Source organism: Octopus sinensis, linkage group LG2 (genome assembly GCF_006345805.1).
Source record: "Octopus sinensis linkage group LG2, ASM634580v1, whole genome shotgun sequence".
Taxonomy (NCBI): Eukaryota; Metazoa; Mollusca; class Cephalopoda; order Octopoda; family Octopodidae; genus Octopus; species Octopus sinensis.
Window position 1 is genome coordinate 169,764,333 of NC_042998.1, and position 21,876 is coordinate 169,786,208.

Here is a 21,876-nt window from a genome sequence, read left to right on the forward strand (position 1 = left end):
GTATGGACATATTGGCATATCATCATCATCATTTAACGTCCGCTTTCCATGCTAGCATGGGTTGGACGGTTCAACTGGGGACTGGGGAGCCCGAAGGCTGCACCAGGCCAGTCAGATCTGGCAGTGTTTCTACAGCTGGATGCCCTTCCTAACGCCAACCACTCCGAGAGTGTAGTGGGTGATTTTATGTGCCACCGACACAGGTGCCAGACGAGGCTGGCGAACGGCCACGCTCGGATGGTGTTTTTATGTGCCACCGACACAGGTGCCAGACGAAGCTGGCGAACGGCCACGCTCGGATGGTGTTTTTATGTGCCACCGACACAGGTGCCAGACAAGGCTAGCAGACGACCACGCTCGGATGGTGTTTTTATGTGCCACCGACACCGACGATGGTATGAATACATTGTGTGGAGAATTTGATAGTGCATATTGCGTTTGGAAAGGTTTAACAACAGAACTCTGTGAAAGAGGTCAGAAATATTGAAACTTTCTGATTATTAATAGTAACAATAATATTAACAGGGAAGGAAATGTAAAGTTCCAATCGGTTCAACATGCATCATCATTTAGATATATGACACGACACATTAACCAGACAGACAACCACTTTGTTACAAGATGCCATTCTATTTTCTTGGGACTTGGTTCCAAAATGAAATAACACCTATATTGCTACTGTAATGAAAAGGAAAGATGCATTTGATGCTAGCTGCTTATTTCTGGTGATAGATTACTATTTATCATCATCATCATCGTTTAACACCTGTTTTCCATGCTGGTTGGACGGTTTGACCAGAGCTGGCAAGGCCAGGGGCTACACTAGACTCTATTGTCTGTTTTGGCATGGGTTCTACAGCTGGATGCCCTTCCTTGCTCCAACCACTCCACAGAGTGTACTGGTTATTTTTTATGTGGCACCAGTGCTTTTAACGAGGTAGCAGCACATTGTCAATTGATAGTTTCTCCTAAGTTTTACTAATTTATGTAAATTCAAGTGCTTGAACTAGTTTTGTATACTGTTGATTGCTAGACAATTCTCTCTGCAGCTCCATGACGCTTGGGATAGAGGAGTTTATATTAATAATTTAGTAGACACTTATTAGTAAGATTATCATCATAGCTATTATTACTACGTTAAAAATTTCCTTTTGTATGACTTCAAACATTATTTGTTATAATTTTACTTTAGTCTTACCATACTTTAGTCTTACCAGAACAACCTTTAGTCTTACCAGAACAACCTTTCTCTATTTCATATAAAGTCTATAAATATTGCTTTGAGAAATAGCATGCACAAAAACAAACAAACCAAAAAGGAAATATATTTTTTAACATGGAACCTTTTTTTTAATGTCTTGATGTTTATATTTTCTTTTTGTAGCAATGGTAGCAAAGAAAATCCCTGCTCCAACAAATATGTCAAAAGCTCGCATTGAGAAACTCATGTCCAGCAACTCCCGTGGTTTTGAATCACTTCCACAGAAGAGCCAAGATTTAAGAAATGGTATGAGATTTTATCATCATTCTTTCTTGTTTCATTTAATTATTCTTTTACTAAATAAGGAATCATGGAATGTTACTTAACTATTCTATTATTCTCACCTGCCTTGTCAGGAGGTTGTCTATTTGGTGTTTTTCTTTTACTAATTACCCATATATTCTGTACAGTCAAGTTTGTCATCCATTTATGGCATAAGCAGAGAGACTTTAAGCCCTGCCATTGAATAAATCATCACAATTATCCTTAGTTGTTCAAGGCACTAGATGGTGCCAAAGCTTTTGATTTTGGTATTATGTAGTGCCTTACAAGCATTATGAATGGTCTAGAGGTCTTTCAAAATTCATCTAATTTTGAAAATGTAATTGAAATTTTTCTGTTCTGCCTCTGAGCTATAACAACTTTATTTAAAAGGTAATGGAACTTAGAGTGATAGAAAATACACTTCAGTAACACTGGTCAAAATGTGGTATAAAATGGGACCTGAATAAAAGGTATTGAAATTTTTCTAGAAAAACGACTGCGGCTCTTGCAATGTGGGCTTCTTGAATTTATTTCAAGTAAAACCATACTTTTGATGGTTGATTGCTTTTGAGGACTCGTAGCTGCTGGTGCCACATAAAATGCATCCATGCCAGGGCTGTGTAAAAGCACTCTAAAGTGATTGGTGTTAGGAAGGGCATCCAGCCATGGAAACCATGCCAAAACAGACATGGGCAGCTCTTCAGCTTGCCAGTTCCTGTCAAACTGTTCAACCATTGCCAGCATGGAAAACAGACGTTAAATGATGATGATGATTTTACTGACATTTCCTTGTTAATTGGCTAGGACAGAACTAGTTCTGAAACTAAGATATTGGAATAGAAGAATAATCATTCCCTAACAAAATAATATTGCTTCTTATTGGGTCCATTGTGATAGTGCACTGTTGTCATTTTTCTTTTCTGTATGAGTTAACTCTTTTCTCTTTGTGTTTTGTAATATTTTGTAATATTTACTCTGTTCCATATTTATTAGATTTTCTGGCTTGCAGTTCATCAGAAGATGCTCCAGTAATTATATTTGTTTCAAAAATGGTAGCAATTGAAAGAAAATCACTTCCTCAGCATAAAGCAAGGTACTTATATTTTGGAATCTGGAAATATTTGTGTCAGTTTTACTATATTAAATGTTCTGAAAATGAAAATGCTTCTAATATTTGGAGCATATCAGTAACATGAGCTGAAGAGAATTACAATACATGAATAGAAGACCGTTTAGAATAAATCTGCATGAGATAATCTAAGACTTATAGAAAAGCATTTAGAATATAGTTACTTTGGCACAAGCTCACGTATTTGTTACAAAAGATTGTAGTCATTTGTATTTTCTCTAGTACATTACTGATACCTTATTTTATCAACTCAGGTGGGGATGAAATGTAAGGGATCATAAGAATATCAGTTTGGTTACTTACTAGTTCTGCAATTCCTCCTTAATCCTTTGGAATAAAGTAACACTTCTACCTTTTCTCCCTATTAATTCCCACATACAAAAAATGTGAAAATACACTAAATGTCAGTGATAGTTGCAATATCTGCCTATTTTTAATTGTAAGGAAGAAAAATGAGCCCCTCAACCGTTGTTGTTTTTTTTTTTACTCCTACAATATATTTATTGGTGCAGTTTAAATATGTTGACTCTGTGACATTTGCTGTATATTTTACAGGCCTTTGACTGAAGCTGATATGCAAGAGAAAAGAAGAATTGCTTTACAAAAGAGGGCAGAAAGGTTAGCTGCAAAAGCCACAGAAAATACTGAGAATGCAGAAGACAAGCAAAAATCCAAAGAAAATTTACGTAAGTCAGTTTGATGGCATTTATTTTATTTTAAAGAAACTTCAGTTTAATCCATTAAGTACTTTATTGGGTCAATTTCACATTGCAGTTAAAATTTTATGTTCAATTTAAAAAAAGTGAGCATTGGAATTAAAAGAAAAACATTGTCGTCATCATTTTTAACATCTTTTACATGCTTGCATGAGTTGGATGGAATTTGGTGAGCCAGATGTTCTTCCTGTCATCATCATGTTTCCTAGTAAGATAATATTACCCTGTGATTATGGTGGCAAGCTGGCAGGATCGTTAGCACACTGGGCAAAATGCTTAGTGGTATTTCGTCTGCCTTCACATTCTGAGTTCAAATTCTGTTGTGGTCGACTTTGCTTTTCATCCTATTGGGGGTCAATAAAATAAGTAGAGGGGGTGGGGGAGGTGTAATTGACCTCCCCACTCCCCTAAAATTGCTGGCCTGGCATAAAAGTTTGAAATCAGCATTTCCCTGTGATTACATGAGTTTTCATGAATGTTTGGAAACGAAGGACATGGCTTGCATGGCAGGGAACTCATTTGCAATTATCATGCGATATTAAGGCAAAGACACAGTCAATAACATGCATATATATACACACACACACACGATGGAGTTCTTCTAGTTTACATCTACCATATCTATTCACAAAGCTTTGTTTGTCTATGGTCTTTAGTAGAAGACACTTGCCCAAAGTGCCAAGTAGTGGGACTGAACCTGAAACCTTCTGGCTCTATCTATTACTTATTTGAGTCATTTGTCAGTAGCCATATTGAGGCACTGCCTTGAAAGGTTTTAGTTTAATAAATTGATCCCAGTTCTTAAAGCCTGGTGCTTATTCTGTCTCTTTTGCTGAACTTGGATGTTATGGGGACATAACCAACCCTAGTTGTCAAACTTGTGGGTTACAAACAGAAAGACACATAGACATATGCATAGATACAGTTTGTTTGTTTTTATATTCAGTTATAATAAAGAAAATTTTACATTTGTTTGATGGGTTACTCTATACTTTTGTAGAGTGAATTTTTCTTATACAAGAATGCTCTATACTTTAGTAGAGCATGGATTTATTTTTAAATTTCTAAATATCTCAGAGAGATATAAGTAGTGGTGGAACGATAGAGCAGTTGTATACTGTCAACTTAACGTGACAGTCCCATAAAGGGAATCACACCACTCTTACCGTCGGCCTTGATACATTACCTGTGTCCTTATGTTTCAAGGGGGAGACAAGCACCCCCATCCAGCTAAGCCTGCATCCAGAGACATGTTTCTGAGTCTTGCTCGTCATCAGCCTGGAGTAGCATGGCTTGCTAGCTGGTTGAAGATACCTGTCTAGACCTTGCAAACATATATAATTTCAGTGAAGTAAATTCACTGATCACAAAAAATATTTATTTTTCTTATACAAGAATGTTGTTGACGTTGACTTCTAAGTCACTTTCATCAGCTTGGGCATACTGTTGGACCAAACCCAGGATCAGGTAGTTGGAAAGCAAAGTTCTCGCCATGCTTGCATCAGAATGTTGTAATGTCCATATTTTTATGTCATTTCTGTATTTTATTTATTAATTTTTTTTTTTGCTTTAGCTGGTGATCCTGTTAATAATGACACTGATTTAAATGGAACTGTAGAACCTCAATCCGAGCATGTATTTGTTGCCTTTGCACGTATATTTAGTGGTACAGTGAGAAAAGGATGTAAAGTGTTTGTTCTTGGACCAAAGCATGACCCAGAAAAAGCTCTACAAGTAAGTTTTTTTCTTTCTTTTTACCAAATCAAAATTGCATGCCCTTTTTACTTAACTTTTTTAAACAGTTCTAGATTTAAGAGATGAGGAACTATGTACATTATTTATATTATTTACATAGGCGCAGGAGTGGCTGTGTGGTAAGTAGCTTGCTAAACAACCACATGGTTCCGGGTTCAGTCCCACTGCGTGGCATCTTGGACAAATGTCTTCTGCTATAGCCCCGGGCCGACCAATGCCTTGTGAGTGGATTTGGTAGACGGAAACTGAAAGAAGCCTGTCGTATATATGTATATATATATATATATGTATGTGTTTGTGTGCCTGTGTTTGTCCCCCTAGCATTGCTTGACAACCGATGCTGGTATGTTTACGTCCCCATCACTTAGTGGTTTGGCAAAAGAGACTGATAGAATAAGTACTGGGCTTACAAAGAATAAGTCCCGGAGTCGATTTGCTCGACTAAAGACGGTGCTGCAGCATGGCCGCAGTCAAATGACTGAAACAAGTAAAAGAGTATTCGACAGATATTTGTTCTCATCTTGTTTGTTGTTAACACTTTTTGGCTGATATACCCTCCAGCCTTCTTCAGGTGTCTTGGAGAAATTTCAAACCTAGGTTCTCATTCCTATGGTATTTTTCGATGTTATTATTGTTGTTGTTGTTTAGGTCACTGCTTGGAATCGAACTCGGAATCTTGGGGCTAGTAGCCTGCACTCTTAACCCCAAGATTCTGAGTTCGATTCCATGCAATGATCTTAATAATAATAATAATAATAATAATAACAATATCAAAAAATACCTTAGGAATGAAAACCCAGGTTCGAAATTTCCCCAAGACACCTGAAGAAAGCTGGAGGGTATATCAGCCGAAACGTGTTAACAAGATGAGGACAAATATTCGTCGAATGTAAATGTTCTCTTTTAAGAAATCATTATTATTGAGAGTAGTCTGTTTAGGCTCTTTGTAAGCCCTTGAGGTAATTTGAATTTTTGTTCTGCTTATTTTTTATGCCCAATTTTAACCATGTTAGCAAAGATTAGATAAATATATTAAGGCATTGTTGCTCTTATCTGTTTGTCAAAGGATCTCATGTAGTCAGCCAAGATAACTTGTTGGCAAATCACTGTTTCTAGCTTGCTGATTTTCAGAGAAATGCAGATGTAAACAAACACAAACATGTGCATGTACGCACGCACACACACACACACAGGGGCTTCTTTTAGTTTCCAGTATCAAGACAGTGACGCGCGCGCACACACAACATATATATATATATATATGATGAGCTTCTTTCAATTTCCATTTACTGAATGCACTCAAAAGGCTTTGGTTGGTGTCGGGTATAATAGAAGACACTTTCCTGGAACTATGTCGTTGGAAAGCAAACTTACCATACATCCACATCTGACTTCATGATATTATTCACTTTGGTTCTGAGTTCTGTAATCATCAATAGATTACTGTCTATATTAAAAGTCAGTTCTTTGGTAATTACATAAATGAATTAGCTATAAGTATATTTTGTGCTCTAAACAAATTACATAGAATGTTAAGAAACTGAGGATTCTGTAGTCTAGTTGTAAATCAATTGTATATAAGCCAGTTGTAACGTACAGGTTAGATTTTTGTACGCTATCCATATAGTGAGTAAAATCCCTATCTGGCAACCAGACTTGGTGGCTGTCATCTCAACCAATATGCTGCTGTGGGTTAGCCAGATGATGGATTCTGGTGGTGATGTTATTCATGCTTTCCAATCCCATGGCACTGGCCTTAGCATGCTTGAGGTCAAGGCGCTACAACTTCAGGTCTTCAATATGTTTCATGCATATGGTACTGATTGTTAATTTTCCAACCACAGGAGGCAAAAACATAAGCTGATCTTGTAAGCAGTCAGTCACTTTACACATTGATTATTAAGTTTAATCTAGCGTTCTACTTAAATTTAATTAGATTTTCATTGTGACACTAATTACTACTTAGTGTTTATATAGTTTTGGTTTAGTTGTAATGAATGTTGTTATAAATACAGTGAACAAAGGTGTTGGGTTGGCAGAATCATTTGTGCATCTGAGAAAATGCCTTTCAGTATATGTTCTAATGTTTCACATTCTGAACTGAGATCCCAGCTAATTCAATTTTGCCATTAAGTTTTTTGAAGCTGATGAATAAAGTACCAGTCAAGTGATAGGGTCAGTGTAATCTATTAAGCCCTTCCTTCCAGCCTCAACTCCATCTGACCCATGCAAGCATTGAAAAGTGGATGTTAAAATTATTCATCATCTTTTAACGTTCGTTTTCCATGCTGGCATGGATTGGATGGTTTGACCAGAGCTGGCAAGCAGGTGAGCTGCACCAGGTTCCAGTGTGATTTGGCTTGGTTTCTATGGCTAATTGTCTTTCCTAATGCCAACCATTTTACAGAGTGTACTGGATGCTTTCAACATGGCTCTTGCAGGTTAATCTTCAGCAGTGGGAGCAACCCTAACACTTCTGCTCTGGAGGATGGGTCTTCATGAGTACAATAAGGTGCAAGATATCTAAGTCTTTTGTCATCTCTTTCATAACTTTGTGTCCTTAGGTCATACTTTGTCCCATGTCTTCCTGAGACTCCCTCTTCCATTAGTTCCATCCATTTTGAATAATCAGCACTTCTTTATGATGCATCACTTGACCAAACCAGTGCAGTCTTCTCTCTTACACACTGCATATAATTCCTCTCGTGCCTAACTTTTCTCTTAGCACACCAGTACTCTGTCATACATGCACATTTTATATTGCACATCTAGGGGAGCATACTAGCCTTGCATGTCCTCTGCATTCAGGGCCCATGTCTCACTATCATGTAGAATGGCTGTTCTTACTTTTGTTTAAAGTAAATAATTTATAATACTGTTATATGAATTGTTTGTTTAATTTGTTATTGTAGTTTATTGCTTTTGCTTTCTCCTCATTTTCATTCTGAATTTCTATTTCTCTACAGAATGAACAATCAACTTTACTTGAAAATTCTGACCTTACTGTTAATGAACTTTCAAGTGGTCAACACATCATGTCATTTATAGTACAAGATTTATATCTATTTATGGGAAGAGAGCTGGAAATTATGGATGAAGTACCTGCAGGAAATGTTCTTGGTGAGTTTAGATAGTTTACTTGTAGAAGTAGCCATGGGTTAAAAAGTTTGCTTCAAAACCATAAGATCTTGAGTTTGATTCCATTATAAAGCATCTTGTATGAGTATCTTTACCATAGCCCAGATTAATCCAAGTCTTGTGAATAAAATTGGGGAGGTAAAAGCTGTGGGAGCCTATTGGATGGATTGTACAAGTAATTGTGAGGTCCAAGCTATATCAGTGTGACAAATATTGTGTCACATGGATACGGCTTGGAATTACATTAAGGATATATATATATCTTTTTGTTTGTTTCAGTCATTGGACTATGGCCATGCTGGGGCACTGCCTGAAAGTCTTTTAGTCAAATGGCTCAACTCCAGTATTTATTTTAAGCCTAGTACTTATTCTATCAATCTCTTTTGCCAAACTGCTATGGGGATGTAAATAAAACAACACCAGTTGTCAAGCAGTGGTGAAGGACAAATATACACTATACACACATGCACATATTTTTATATACAACAGGCTTCTATCAGTTTCACTCTATCAAATCCACTCGCAAGGTTTTGATCAGCCCAAGGCTATAGTAGAAGAAAGTTGCCTAGGGCCATACTGTGGGACTGAACTTGGAACCATGTGGTTGGGAAGCAAACTTCTTACCATACACCCACATCTTTTAACTTTTTGTTGAAAGTTTTATTTGTTTATGAATTTAATTGTTTTCGTGCTTTTTTTTCTTTGTGTTGGTAAATTTGAATAATAGCATCTCCATCTCATGAATCTCAATGTTTAATCTACAAAACCCAGAGTTCTTATAAACTAATTCTTTGCTTATATCATAATTACTTTCTAACAACTGGAAGCACTGTTTCATCTCGTGCATATATCAGTGAATGATTGTGATATTCAGTTCCTTTTGCAACTCAACTGCCCTTAACTTGTCTTGCAAATCTTTATATATAAAAGAGAAGTTGTGTGTCTGTCTCCGACGATTTAGATTCCTAACTACTCCCACATTTTGCGGTGCAGTTGTGATTCATATCGAGCCCTTCTGAGTATTAGCGCGCGTCTACAATGAGTCTACGATTTAAAAAAAATTTACCATCATTTTTTTCCATTTTAATGCATTTTTTCGCTATTATATAAGGGAAGTAACTCTCTAAAAATGTCTTCGATGAGTCAACGATTAAAAAAAAATTTACCATCATTTTTTTCCCATTTTTAATGCATTTTTTTGCTATAACTCTCTAAAAATGCTTATATAGTTATTTCCCTTACAAACCCAAGCAACGCCGGGCGATACTGCTAGTTTTACATAAAATAGTTTGTTCTTTAATCACTGCTGGCTTCCTGCAGTGGATCTTCTTTGATCATAGATTTGTCCAGTTAAAGCTGACCTGAGGCCAGACAACAACAACAACTTCTTCCAGTAAAAGATTTGTCATTTACTCTTTTACTTGTTTCAGTCATTTGACTGTGGCCATGCTGGAGCACCGCCTTTAGTCGAGCAAATCGACCCCAGGACTTATTCTTTGTAAGCCTAGTACTTATATCGGTCTCTTATGCCGAACCGCTAAGTTACAAGGACGTAAACACACCAGCATCGGTCGTCAAGCGATGTTGGGGGGACAAACACAGACACACAAACATATATATGCAACGGGCTTCTTTCAGTTTCCGTCTCCCAAATCCACTCACAAGGCTTTGGTCGGCCCGAGGCTATAGTAGAAGACACTTGCCCAAGGTGCCACACAGTGGGACTGAACCCAGAACCATGAGGTTGGTAAGCAAGCTACTTACTTCTCATTGTTGGCTACACCATTGCTGCTGTTGTATCTAAAGTTCTGTTTACTTATCAATGATCCCACTGTACTTTTTTACTTTCTCCATTGTTTACTCTGTTTACACTATATTGGGTACCTATTAACTCTCTATATTCAGATAAAGGCATGGCTGTACGGTAAAATGTTTGCTTTCCAACCACATGGTTCTGGGTTCAGTCCCACTGCATAGCACCTTGAGCAAGTGTCTTCTACTATAGCTTTGGTTCGACCAAAACCTTGTGAGTGGAGTTGGTAGATGGGAACCGAAAGAAACCCATTGTGTGTGTGTGTATGAATATATATATATATGTATGTAATTTGTGTTTGTCTCTACCACTGCTTGACAACTGTTGTTGGTGTGTTTACATCCCTGTAATCTAATGGTTCAGCAAAAGAGACCAATAGAATAAATACTGGAGTCAATTTATTTGACTAAAATTCTTGAAGGCTATGCTCCAGCATGGCAGCAGTCTAATGACAAACAAGCCAGAGGTTATTTTCATTATACAGTTGGGCTTTTTATTGTTTTGAATTCATTTTGACCATATTTTTTTTTCGTATATTAGATAGAACCCCAACTTGTGCAAATTTGTATGGTTCTTCGATTTGTTCAAAGTGCTTGTGTTGATGCTGAAGTACATTCATAGTATCAGTAGTTACAAGCTGTTACACAAACTGTTGTATCAAATCCATATGTTAATTAGCATTTGTCCTGCTATTTTTACTACTTTTAATCCTTTTGCTGCAACCTACTCCCTCTGCGCTTGCACATACTCACTTACTCGAGCATATCCCTATTTTACCTTTGTATTAGTTGTTGAGTAGCCCTAGTCAATATAGTTGTATAGGTTGAATAAATTTGTGGTACAAAAGCTGCTAATCATATAGGTCATGCATTCTGGATATACCATATCATCTGTCTAATCTAGAACCATTCTATACCCTGTGACAATCAGTAACCTGTGACATGTTGCTTAGCAATTAGGAAGGCCTGATGTCTTCATTTTGCCATAAGTGACTACAGACGAGATTTGTAAAGCAGACTCAACCAGTATATAAAAGTTTTAGTTACTTGAGAGTCACAGAATTTGGGCTTAGAATGGAAATAAAGCTATTTTGCTGCGTTTTATGTCTAGTGCAGAAGATAATGAATTTATTTCAGTGGTAGTGTTGTATTATTTTTGAATTAGGTATGTAGTCATGGAGTTGAAGTTACTGTATGAATAGGAGTTATCTAAGGAATTTCTCCTGCGTTGTTACTTAATTTCCTCAATCTGAGATTTAATATGTAAGGTTATTAAACATGTTTTTTTACTTTTGTGGTATTGGTTCAATTTGTAGGAATTGGAAATTTAGAAGAATATGTTCTGAAGACAGCAACATTATGTGAAACCATAGCATGTCCTGCTTTCACTGAAATGCACTTCGAGGCTGCTCCCATTGTACGTGTTGCTATTGAGCCACAAAATATCTGTAAGTCTGTTTTATTTTTTCAGTATTATTTTAAAGTTGAAGGCAGTGAGCTTGCTGAATCATTAACATGCCAGGCAAAATGCTTATCATTTTTACATTCTGAGTTCATCTTTATGTTCTGAGTTCAAATTCTGCCATGGTCTACTTTGTCTTTCATCCTTTCAGGAATGATAAAATAAGTACCAGTTGAGTACTGGGATCAATGTAATCAACTTACTCCTTCTCTTGGTATTGCTGGTCTTGTGCCAAAATTTGAAATCAGTATTATTTTGAAGTTGCTTGAGTCTTATATTACAAAAATCTTTATATGAAATGTAACTTTTTTTTCTTTGTTGCTGTTGTTAGGTGATATGCCTAATTTGGTGAAAGGACTTCGTTTGTTAAATCAAGCTGATCCCTGTGTAGAAGTCCTTGTCCAAGAAACTGGTGAGCATGTTATTGTTGCAGCAGGAGAAGTTCATTTACAGCGTTGCCTTGAAGATTTAACAGATAGGTAATTACTAGACTTTGTATATATGGCTTCCTGCCTTTATTACAGAAATTATGGAAAATTGATCAAAGACGGTTTCAAACTTTGATTTTTTTTTTTTTCGTTTCATTGCAGGTATGCTAACGTACAGATCATTGCTTCTTCACCGATTGTGCCATTCCGTGAAACAATAATTACTCCTCCTAAAACTGATATGGTCAATGAAGCTATTGTTCAAATGACTGATACAAAATGTTTACGTATGAAGAATATGGAGAATGATATAGAGGAGATTAGACCCGGTCTTATTGAAATACAAACATCAAATCGAAAATGCACTATTCACCTCAGTGCAAAACCTCTTCCAGAAGAAGTTGCAAGCATTTTGGAAAAAAGTACAGAGGTCTTAAAATATTTCCAAGCTCAAATAAAAATCCGAACTTCTAAAGGAGACCAATTAAAAAGTACTGAAATAAATCATGTTCTGGATGAAGGTGTCCGAAATCTAAAGAAACAGTTAGATGATGCTTTTTCACAAGCGGGTAAAGAATGGCAGGGGTTCACCGATCATATATGGTCCTTTGGGCCTCGACATGTTGGACCAAATATACTTGTGAATAAAATCCCTAATTACCAAAGACCTTCGTTATGGAACATTACAGATGATACCACTGGCATGCTGCGTAGTTATGATGATAGCATTATCAGTGGTTTTCAAATGGCTACTTTGTCGGGCCCTCTTTGTGAAGAACCAATGCATGGTGTCTGTTTTATTATTGAACAGTGGGATTACTTGGAGAGTCTTAATGGGACATCATCATGTTGTATAGGTGATACAAACGGTGCATCAGAAAAGAGAAAACAAGACTTAACATACACTAATGAGGTTACATATGGCTCATTGTCAGGGCAGTTAATGTCGACTATAAAAGATAGTTGTAGAAAGGTATTCTTAACTCAGTCAATGCGTTTAATGGTTGCTATGTACAAATGTGATATTCAAGCTACTGCTGATGTACTTGGTAAGTTGAATTTCTTTTGAAAGTAAATTTCCAAATTTTTGCATTCATATGTTTATGAAATATTTACTCTTTAATTCAAAAGATAGATTTATAAAAAACTTTACTCTGTAATATAGATATGAGCTTTTCCTAGTTGGAAATTTTAAGTCAGAAAATATTTTCTTGCTAATTCAGCTTTGAATGATGTATTAATTTCAATTATTGGTTCACTAATGTTAAGTGTTTCATACAATCTCATACACTTTGCTGACCGTTAAAATACTGGATTGCACATTGGTTCAGCATTTTCAACAACTGGTGTATTGTCTTCATGAGAAAGGTACATGATAAACATAATTTTGCTTGTTTCATTAACATATTTAACCCTTTAGTATTTAAACCGGCCATATCCGGCTATAATATTTAATCTGTTTTATGTTCAAACTGACCAGATCCAGGCCCTCACACCTACCCTACAATGTTATTCTACATTAAGTAATTACACCATCAAGATCTTGAAGATATGAGATAATGCATGATTAATTCAAATCAATGGGAATCAATAAGCATTATGTTTGATTGAATAATCTGAACACTAAAGGGTTAACTTTCAACTGGCCAAACAGAGTGCTTTGCTGTCTAAACAATGGCTCTGGCAGTATGAAAATATTAGTTTCTGTTATGTCGCAATACTACACAGAGGCGGTGTGTGCTATGAAATCCTCGTCACACATTCGGATGCCTTCTACTCTGCTCTACTCTACCGACTGCTACTCAACTGTACTCTCTACTACTTGACGTCTAGACTTCTCCCTCTATATCAACATATTGGGCTAGCCTACTTCATCGTCTGAGGGCGTCCACACAACAGTTTCAAACACTTTTTCATTCTGACATAAGAAAAAGGAAACAAAGATAAAAAAATATTTACAATTGCAAATCTTAGAATGTACTTTTTAAAATGTCATTACTTTTAACTACTACTCCACCTGCACTAATTTGAAAAAGATTTTAGTTGTTAATCCTTGCTCATATATTTACTTATTTCAGGTAAACTGTATGCTGTACTTGGAAAGCGCAATGGTAAGATACTTCATGAAGATATGAGAGAAGGTACTCGGGTATTTAATATTGAAGCAGCTCTACCAATTATTGAAAGCTTTGGTTTTGCTGAAGACATCAGGAAAAAAACAAGTGGTTTGGCTAGTCCACAACTCCGTTTTAGTCATTGGGAGGTAAGGAAAAATTTTGATTAAGGATAAATTAAAAGAACTGATTATATACAGTGATTTCTAACATAGCCAAAATATGTTGACTTAATCAATTTTAGACTTTGACATATTCCTTTTTGATCAAAGCCAGTGAGTTTTGGATTTGGTTACTAAGCACTAAGGTATTTTGTCTAGTACTCTGCTGGTACTGTCACTTCATTACAATCATCAGCGCCGCCCCGACTGGCCTTGTGCTGGTGGCACGTAAAAAGCACCATCCGATCGTGGCCATTGCCAGCCTCGCCTGGCCCCCGTGCCGGTGGCACGTAAAAAGCACCCACTACACTCATGGAGTGGTTGGCATTAGGAAGGGCATCCAGCCGTAGAAACATTGCCAGATGAGACTAGGCTTGGTGCAGCCTTCTGGCTTCCCAGACCCCAGTTGAACCGTCCAACCCATGCTAGCATGGAAAGCGGACGCTAAACGATGATGATGATATCCACTCATTCCTGCTCGCATGTCTTGAATAGGTAATCTCCAGCATGGGTGTCACACCATTTGATGTGTTTCTTTGTCATTTCTTTTGTAAGGTTCCACCTTCTCTGATCATCATCAACAACATTTAATGTACGTTTTCCATCCGGGCATGGGTTGGGTGGATTGACAGGAACTGGTAAGGCCAGATGTTTTGGCTTGGTTTCTATAGCAGGATGTCCTTCCTAGTGACAACCACTTTACAGACCAGCTTTTATAATTTCTCCTATATCTTCCATGGTCTTTAGCTTCTATAGGGTGTCTTAACTGGAATTGCTTGGTATGTCTTTACTCAACTGTATTCCTGTATATGCATCACATGATTATTTATACCTGTGCAGTTCATCTCTTTTGCTCTTTACATCTGATTTCACTCAGATCATTTGTGCTTCATAATTCATGCACATTAACATTGCATACTCAGCAGAGCATTTTTGTCTCATTTTTATGTTCAGCCTTTGCAATTCTTCTGCATTTAATGCCCAGTGTTTTGCTGCTACACATCAATGTACTTCATACATGTCATGCAATCTTCCCTTCATTCCTTTCAAAACTCTATCACCGCTGTTAATTATGTTACATAGGTAACAGAAGCTATCAACTATTTCTAGAGAAACTTCTCTGCAGTTGAAAGTACTTATTTCCTAGATGCTCTTACTATTAACTATTCCTGTGATCTGCTATAGATGAAGTCTTCCTTTCCTGATAACCTGCCTATGAATCCATTACTCCTCTTGTACACTTTTTTTTTTTTTTTGCATACTGAGCAAGGGCCACTTCCCAGTGGTAGCAAAGTCCTGTTTTATTCTATTTTTTTCTACTAGGCTTACTTTAAGGACTTAATTTCATGCTAAGACTTTTTTTTGATAATTATCAACATACAACAGTTCCTTTTTTTTGGGGGGGGGGGTTAGTCTCTTAAACTTCTTTTATGGTCAGCAGAACTATAATATGCAATAGAGGGCCTTGATTGCTACCTGTCTGTATGCTAAATTCTTCACTAAACTCGCACCTTGCTTTCTTTACATGGCTAGCATTACAAAGCACTTGTTAATTTTTAACAGAAGTGCTTCCAACTCTTCAGTACTGGCTTACTGTTAAGTGGGATGATTTGGAAGTTCTCTTACTTGGATATGTGATACAAACAATTTAGAGCTAGTTATAAGAAAAGAATCACTAATATCTTTGACTAGTACCCAATTGATCCATATCAGTACTTTCAAGCACTAAAAGTTACACTACAAATATGGTACTAAATATATTTTCTCCAGTTAATAGCTAAACAGCATCCTTGTGGAATACTTCAATGAAAGCATGACATCCAAGAAGAGAAAATTACAAACTAGTTAATTAAAGAATGTTTGTGTGTATTCATTGCATTATATTGGCTATCTGACCTTTTAGGAAATAGGTATATGTAAAGATTAGCAATTTTTAATTACAAAGTAATTGTGAAAGCTACAACATTAGTATTATGATCTTTGAAATGGAAGTTGGTAAATTTTGTTTTTCTGAAAGAGAGAAATTTAAGCTGACTAGCAAGATTGGCCAAGACAATTTTCAAGTTTTGTTAGCTTTATATTGTAAATGATATTTCTGTATTTGATCCATTGCATGTTGCAAAGCATTTAATATTGGTTTCAAATTTTGGCACAAAACCAGCAACTTCAGGGCAGGGGGACAAGCTGATTGTTGCATCAACCCCAGTTCTCAGCTGGTATTTATTTTATCAACTCTGAAAGGCAAAGCTGACCCTGGCAGAATTTTAAATCGGAACACAAAGACTGATGAAACGACACTTAGCATTTTTGCCTGTTAAAAGCATTTAGTATTAAAATTAAGGGGCAAGCTGACAAAATTGTTAGCATGCCAGGCAAAATGCTTAGCTGCATTTACTCCATCTTTACATTCTGATTTCAAATCCTGCCGAGGTCAGTAAAATATATACCGCTTGACCACTGGGGTTGATGTATTATTATTCAATGAAATTTAATAGAAATGCATTTCTTTTGGCATACAGACTTACCCACTCTCCCAAAATTGCTGGCCTTGTGCAAAAATTTGAAACCAATATGAAAATGAATTAGTGTTGCCCAATTATTCTGAAAGTTAAATTAAGGAAGATAATTTAACAAATTATTTCAGTAATTACTATTTAGAAGGTGATAAAGTTGTTGAGGCATTGAATAGATGTTCTAAGTTCAGATTTCACTGAGATTAACTTTGTCTTTGATCCTTTCTGGATCAATAAAACCACTCCAAATGGTAGAACTGTTAGAGCATTGGCCTTTGTGTTCTTATGGCAACAACACTAGTGCCAAAGTATATTGGCTCTAAAGCAATGGCTTTGGACAACATCTGTGGCATGGAGAAGAGCCTTTCATGCATGGACAACTGTCAGTAACCACACACACACAACCTTGATAGAAAGTCAACTCCAGCTGACAAATGTTCTTAAATGACTTTGTAATAATTCTTTTGGGACCTGGGGATCTTGAAGCACATGAAGTTACACACACACACACACGTGTATTGGGTCATCCCATAAATATGTTGTTTTTTTTCAATTGCATGAACTAAACAGTTACTTTTTCAAAGCTATAATGGAGGTAACAAAGGGGCATATTTTGCTTTGAGTTCAATAAAGGCAACAATTCAATGGAAAGTGTGGGGAATATTAATGCAGTATGTAGATTAAACAAAACTTTATCTTAATTTTAAAAAAATAAAAGTATTTAAAAAAAAAACCTATTACTTATGGGATATCCCCTGACCCCTATATATATATATAGTGTTAATATTGGGTGGAAAATCCCTTTTGGATAGAAAATATGTCTGCCTGTGGGATTCAAGTCATCAAAAGTAATTTATGATAGCTAATGTTCTTTTATATTTTTAGGTGGTTGACATGGATCCATTCTGGGAACCTCAAACCGAGGAAGAATATCTACATTTTGGAGAAAAGGCTGATTCAGAGAATTTGGCTCGGTCGTATATGAATGCAGTCCGTAAACGAAAGGGTTTAAAGGTTAATGAAAAAATTGTAGAACATGCAGAAAAACAAAGGACGTTAAAGAAAAACAAATAAACCTTACTAATTCTTTAAAATTTATGTTGGAGACCAATTATTCTAATGAATGTAATTTTACAAACTAAGGTATATTGTCAAAAAATAAAAATGTATTCATAATCTATTTGATTTTTATTTTGCTGTCTGTCTCTGAGAAAATTGTTATATTCATTTTTGAAACTGGTATTGCTCAGATTTTATAGCCTAATGGGTTTTACATAAAAAGTTAAATATATCACGTGTGTTAGTTTGTTTTCAATAGATCAATGAACTAATATTGAAGCAAATAATTTGTCCAAACAAATTCATTTTCTTTTTTAGTTTTGTCATAATATGAATGGCTTCCATTAGACACCAAACATTACAATTTAGTAAAGGGAAGTAACCGTTACTTCACTGCATGTATAATTTTTAAGATTTGAGTAACCGCCCCTTTGCTGTGCCTCGGGTATACGAGTTAATTCGTTCCCGGAGACTGCTCGTCAATGACATCTATTGAGGTGAATACAATTTCTGCTGTTGTTTGTTAACAACTTCCTGCGGTCTCTATTTTGTTTGTCACTGTTATTTATGACATATTTCATATCAGTCACGTTCGTATGAATAAAAGGTTATGGGTGGGGAAGAAGGGTTTCTTTTTTCTTCAGAAATGTAAATAAACCCACGTGGGTTTATAAGTGACAGCTACACCGCTAGAAGTTCTTGTTGAACTTGTTGGCAAATAACAGCAGAAATTGTATTCACCTCAATAGACGTCATTGAATGGTTGAAATTGTCGAAATGCAAGAAATTTAACAACAAATAGCTTACAAACTACAGAATTTTCTCAAGAAAGCCAAGAGAAAAAGATGTTTTATGTAACACATTCTACCAGTATACGAAGTTTAAAAGTGTTTAGTTACGAAATAATTATTTTAAAAATCTGCCGGTCAAAGTGAAAAGATCCAAATTTTTACAATTTGTGTGTATTTATTTTATAAATGTAAAACAACACCACAGAGGAATCGAAGTAAGCTTGAATAACGAGCCATGATATGATAAGGGATTACTGTACTTACAAAGTGTTTGGTAATTATAAAGATTCTGATGCTTTTAGTTGCAAAATGTTCAGGAGCTGCTGACAATTAGGGAAAAAACTCATTTTTGGTTTAATATGAACAAGGGTCTTAAAATGTAACCACTCTGCATTTATAACTTGACAGTGAAAAACGGAAAGCATTAAAATGAAGAAAAATAGATAAATTATACATTGATGTAAGGAAAAGTTTTTGAACTCCGGTTAGAATTTGTTCAACATTTATTTATTTTGAGGGGGGAAAACTATTTGTCAGAAAAAAACAATAAGTATTTTAGCAACCATATTTCTTAATGAGAAATTTAGAGATTGGATATTTAAACTGATAGACGAAGTATGATACAAAGAGTATTTTTTTTTAATATTTAGGCTTAAAAAAATTGTAAATAGACATTTAAAACATTTTACAAAAATATGAACAAAAGTGAGAATAATGGAAAAGTTTTCATAATTGTTTTTGTCTTGGGAATTTTGCCTGCAAGAATTCATTTCTCCAATAGAAAAAAAAGTGACAATGGTAGGGAGGTGGGAATCACTAAAATCTTAACATTTTTTTGTTTTTGTTTTTTTTTTATAGAAACATTAAACTATTTTAAGGACATATAAATGACTGATGAAATGTTTAAAATTACAGTTGGCATTCATAAATTTTTAAAAACATCTTTGTTTACATAGTTATTTTACAAAAAAGAAATTCTTATAAGTGAAAATGTAACTGGTTCCATAAAATTCCGGGCTGATGGATACAACATTCTTCCTTTTTTTAAAAATTTTTTTTTTACATGGATGATATATTTTTTTTTTCATTTACAGAGAAATTATAATGATAATGAGTGAACAAACCAGCTTATTTAATGGATACCTTCAGACAGTTTTGTTTTGTTTTCTGATCATGTATCAAATTGTTCTTTGGCATTGTGTTGACAGGGGAAGGAAGGAAGGAGAAGAAAAAAAACAAACAAAAACACTGAATCATTTACTGCAGACTGAATTGGTGCCAAAATATATAAGATTGTATCATTTCATGTGCAAGCTGGACGGAATTATGTAGCTCAGATTATATGGGAAAATGTCAGTTAAAATGAAAAATGAATACAAATAATATTTTTTAAAAAAAGATTAAATTACATAATATAGATTCTGAAAAAAATCCTTTTCTGAAACAAATATTCGATTAATCACTTGCATATGTGTAAGGCATATAAAATCAATAACTCTTAATACAGCCTGCAGATACATTAATATATGATTAGGTCAACAGGAAATTAATTGGGAGTAACTGACTGTAAATCTATTAAAAACTTACATGAGAACTGCTAAAAGAAATTTTGTTGAAAATGTTAGAGAATATGTATAGAATTAATAAGATTTTTTTTTTTTACTTGTTCAATATAAATCTATATACTTAGACCTACAATAGTTTGGAAAATAAATAATCCTAATTATTTATGTAAAAAAAAAAAAGTTGACAAGTACTTAGATTTCAATACTGAAATGTTTTGATAAGATTAAGTCAAACTATTTAAAGTAAAAAAAAATTTTTTTTTAAACTAAAATGTTTTGTGTACATACAAGCAAAAAAAAGTTTCAAAACCAAAATTAAGCATATTTCTCTTAACTAAATAATGGCAATTAATCCAAAGAGATGATAGATAACTGACTAGATAGGCTGTTGGACCATTTCGTTGAAGATTTGACAAAGTGAGTATCTTGTCATTAACAATCAACTCTTGAATGGCTCTGAAATAAATGCAGTAAGCAGTTATAGATGAGAGAATGATATATTAGCTGTGTCAACTGAATTGACACTAAGGACACTTAGGAATTAAAATATGAATGGAATGGAAATGATTTTTGTGGAGAATTAGTAGAAGAAACAAGGAATAAAATTTCCAAGATTACTACATAATGAGAAAATGCTTTTTTTAGTACATTTTGTCATTATTCATGAGACATTCAAAGTATAACAGATGGTATTGCAACAGCTTTTCTAACCTATATAAATTAATTTGAACACAACATATTGCATTAGTCATTAGTTCAATAATAAATTATTAATTAAAAAATATATTTCATAGAGCTGTACTAGTGAGGAAAACAGTAATGGCCCCTTTACCATCAATGTGCTAAATATTTTGTTATATTTCATATGAATACAAAACTACTACCCTACAGAACATCCTTTGCTATATTTACTCTTTAAATACTAGTCTGTGAGTGTTCAAAACTAAACAAACTGTTTTTAACTGTGGAACTCAAAGTAGATAAAGCTATAAATAACCCTTTCTGCTATAGGCACAAGGCCCGAAATCTTGGGTGGGTGGTGGGGCTAGTTGATTACATTGAATCCCAGTGTTTCACTGGCACTTAATTTATTAAACCTGAAAAGATGAAAGGCAAAGTTAACCTAGGTAGAATTTGAAGTCAGAACGTAAAGGTAGATGAAATGCCACAAAGCACTGCTCAGTGTGCTAACAATTCTGCCAGATTGTAGCTTTCATAAAGCTATAAATAATAGCATGTAGGTTTTAAAAATCCTTAGACAGAAAACAGGTGAAGGCTCCCCTTGACTTTTTTCTAATTGAATGGTTTTTAACCTGATATTCTTACAACTTGCTGTTATCTTAAGCTTTATCTACTTTGAATTATTCTACTGTTAAAAATGATTTATTTCATACCTCTTGAAATTTCAAAATTTTAATGATGCAAACAAATAATATACAAGAACTATGCTGGATATCAATCTTGCTATCAATCTCAAAGTCTTCTCTTCCACAATAAACTATAAATCACATACTTTACATCACCACATGTTGCATAGCCCAACAGTACAATGGAATCAAAATACTAATAATGAAAGATGATATGGATGTGTGACGGAAATATTTTATGGGGCCAGTAAAGAATTAAAAAGTGCGTGGATATATTGCCACATTTAATAAAAAGTAAAATGGTTTTAAAATTGTTCATGATATAGAAAGAATTATGTGGA

At 35.0% G+C, this 21,876-nt stretch overlaps 1 protein-coding gene across 2 annotated transcripts in view; it reads left to right on the forward strand.

The window, feature by feature from the left end:
* Nucleotides 1–17,933, forward strand: part of LOC115231504 (elongation factor-like GTPase 1) — a 39,602-nt gene extending 21,669 nt beyond the window's left edge. The window contains exons 13-22 of one of the 2 annotated variants that reach the window (XM_029801522.2): nt 1,385–1,507; nt 2,519–2,618; nt 3,210–3,340; nt 4,944–5,104; nt 8,092–8,245; nt 11,392–11,523; nt 11,869–12,016; nt 12,128–13,014; nt 14,044–14,228; nt 17,639–17,933. In XM_029801522.2, coding sequence (XP_029657382.1) covers nt 1,385–1,507; nt 2,519–2,618; nt 3,210–3,340; nt 4,944–5,104; nt 8,092–8,245; nt 11,392–11,523; nt 11,869–12,016; nt 12,128–13,014; nt 14,044–14,228; nt 17,639–17,827 — 2,210 coding nt within the window. In that variant the 3' untranslated portion in view covers nt 17,828–17,933. The remainder of the gene's footprint in view (nt 1–1,384; nt 1,508–2,518; nt 2,619–3,209; nt 3,341–4,943; nt 5,105–8,091; nt 8,246–11,391; nt 11,524–11,868; nt 12,017–12,127; nt 13,015–14,043; nt 14,229–17,638) is intronic. The other variant, XM_036500389.1, reaches the window with a different exon arrangement.
* Nucleotides 17,934–21,876: the final 3,943 nt, after the last annotated feature.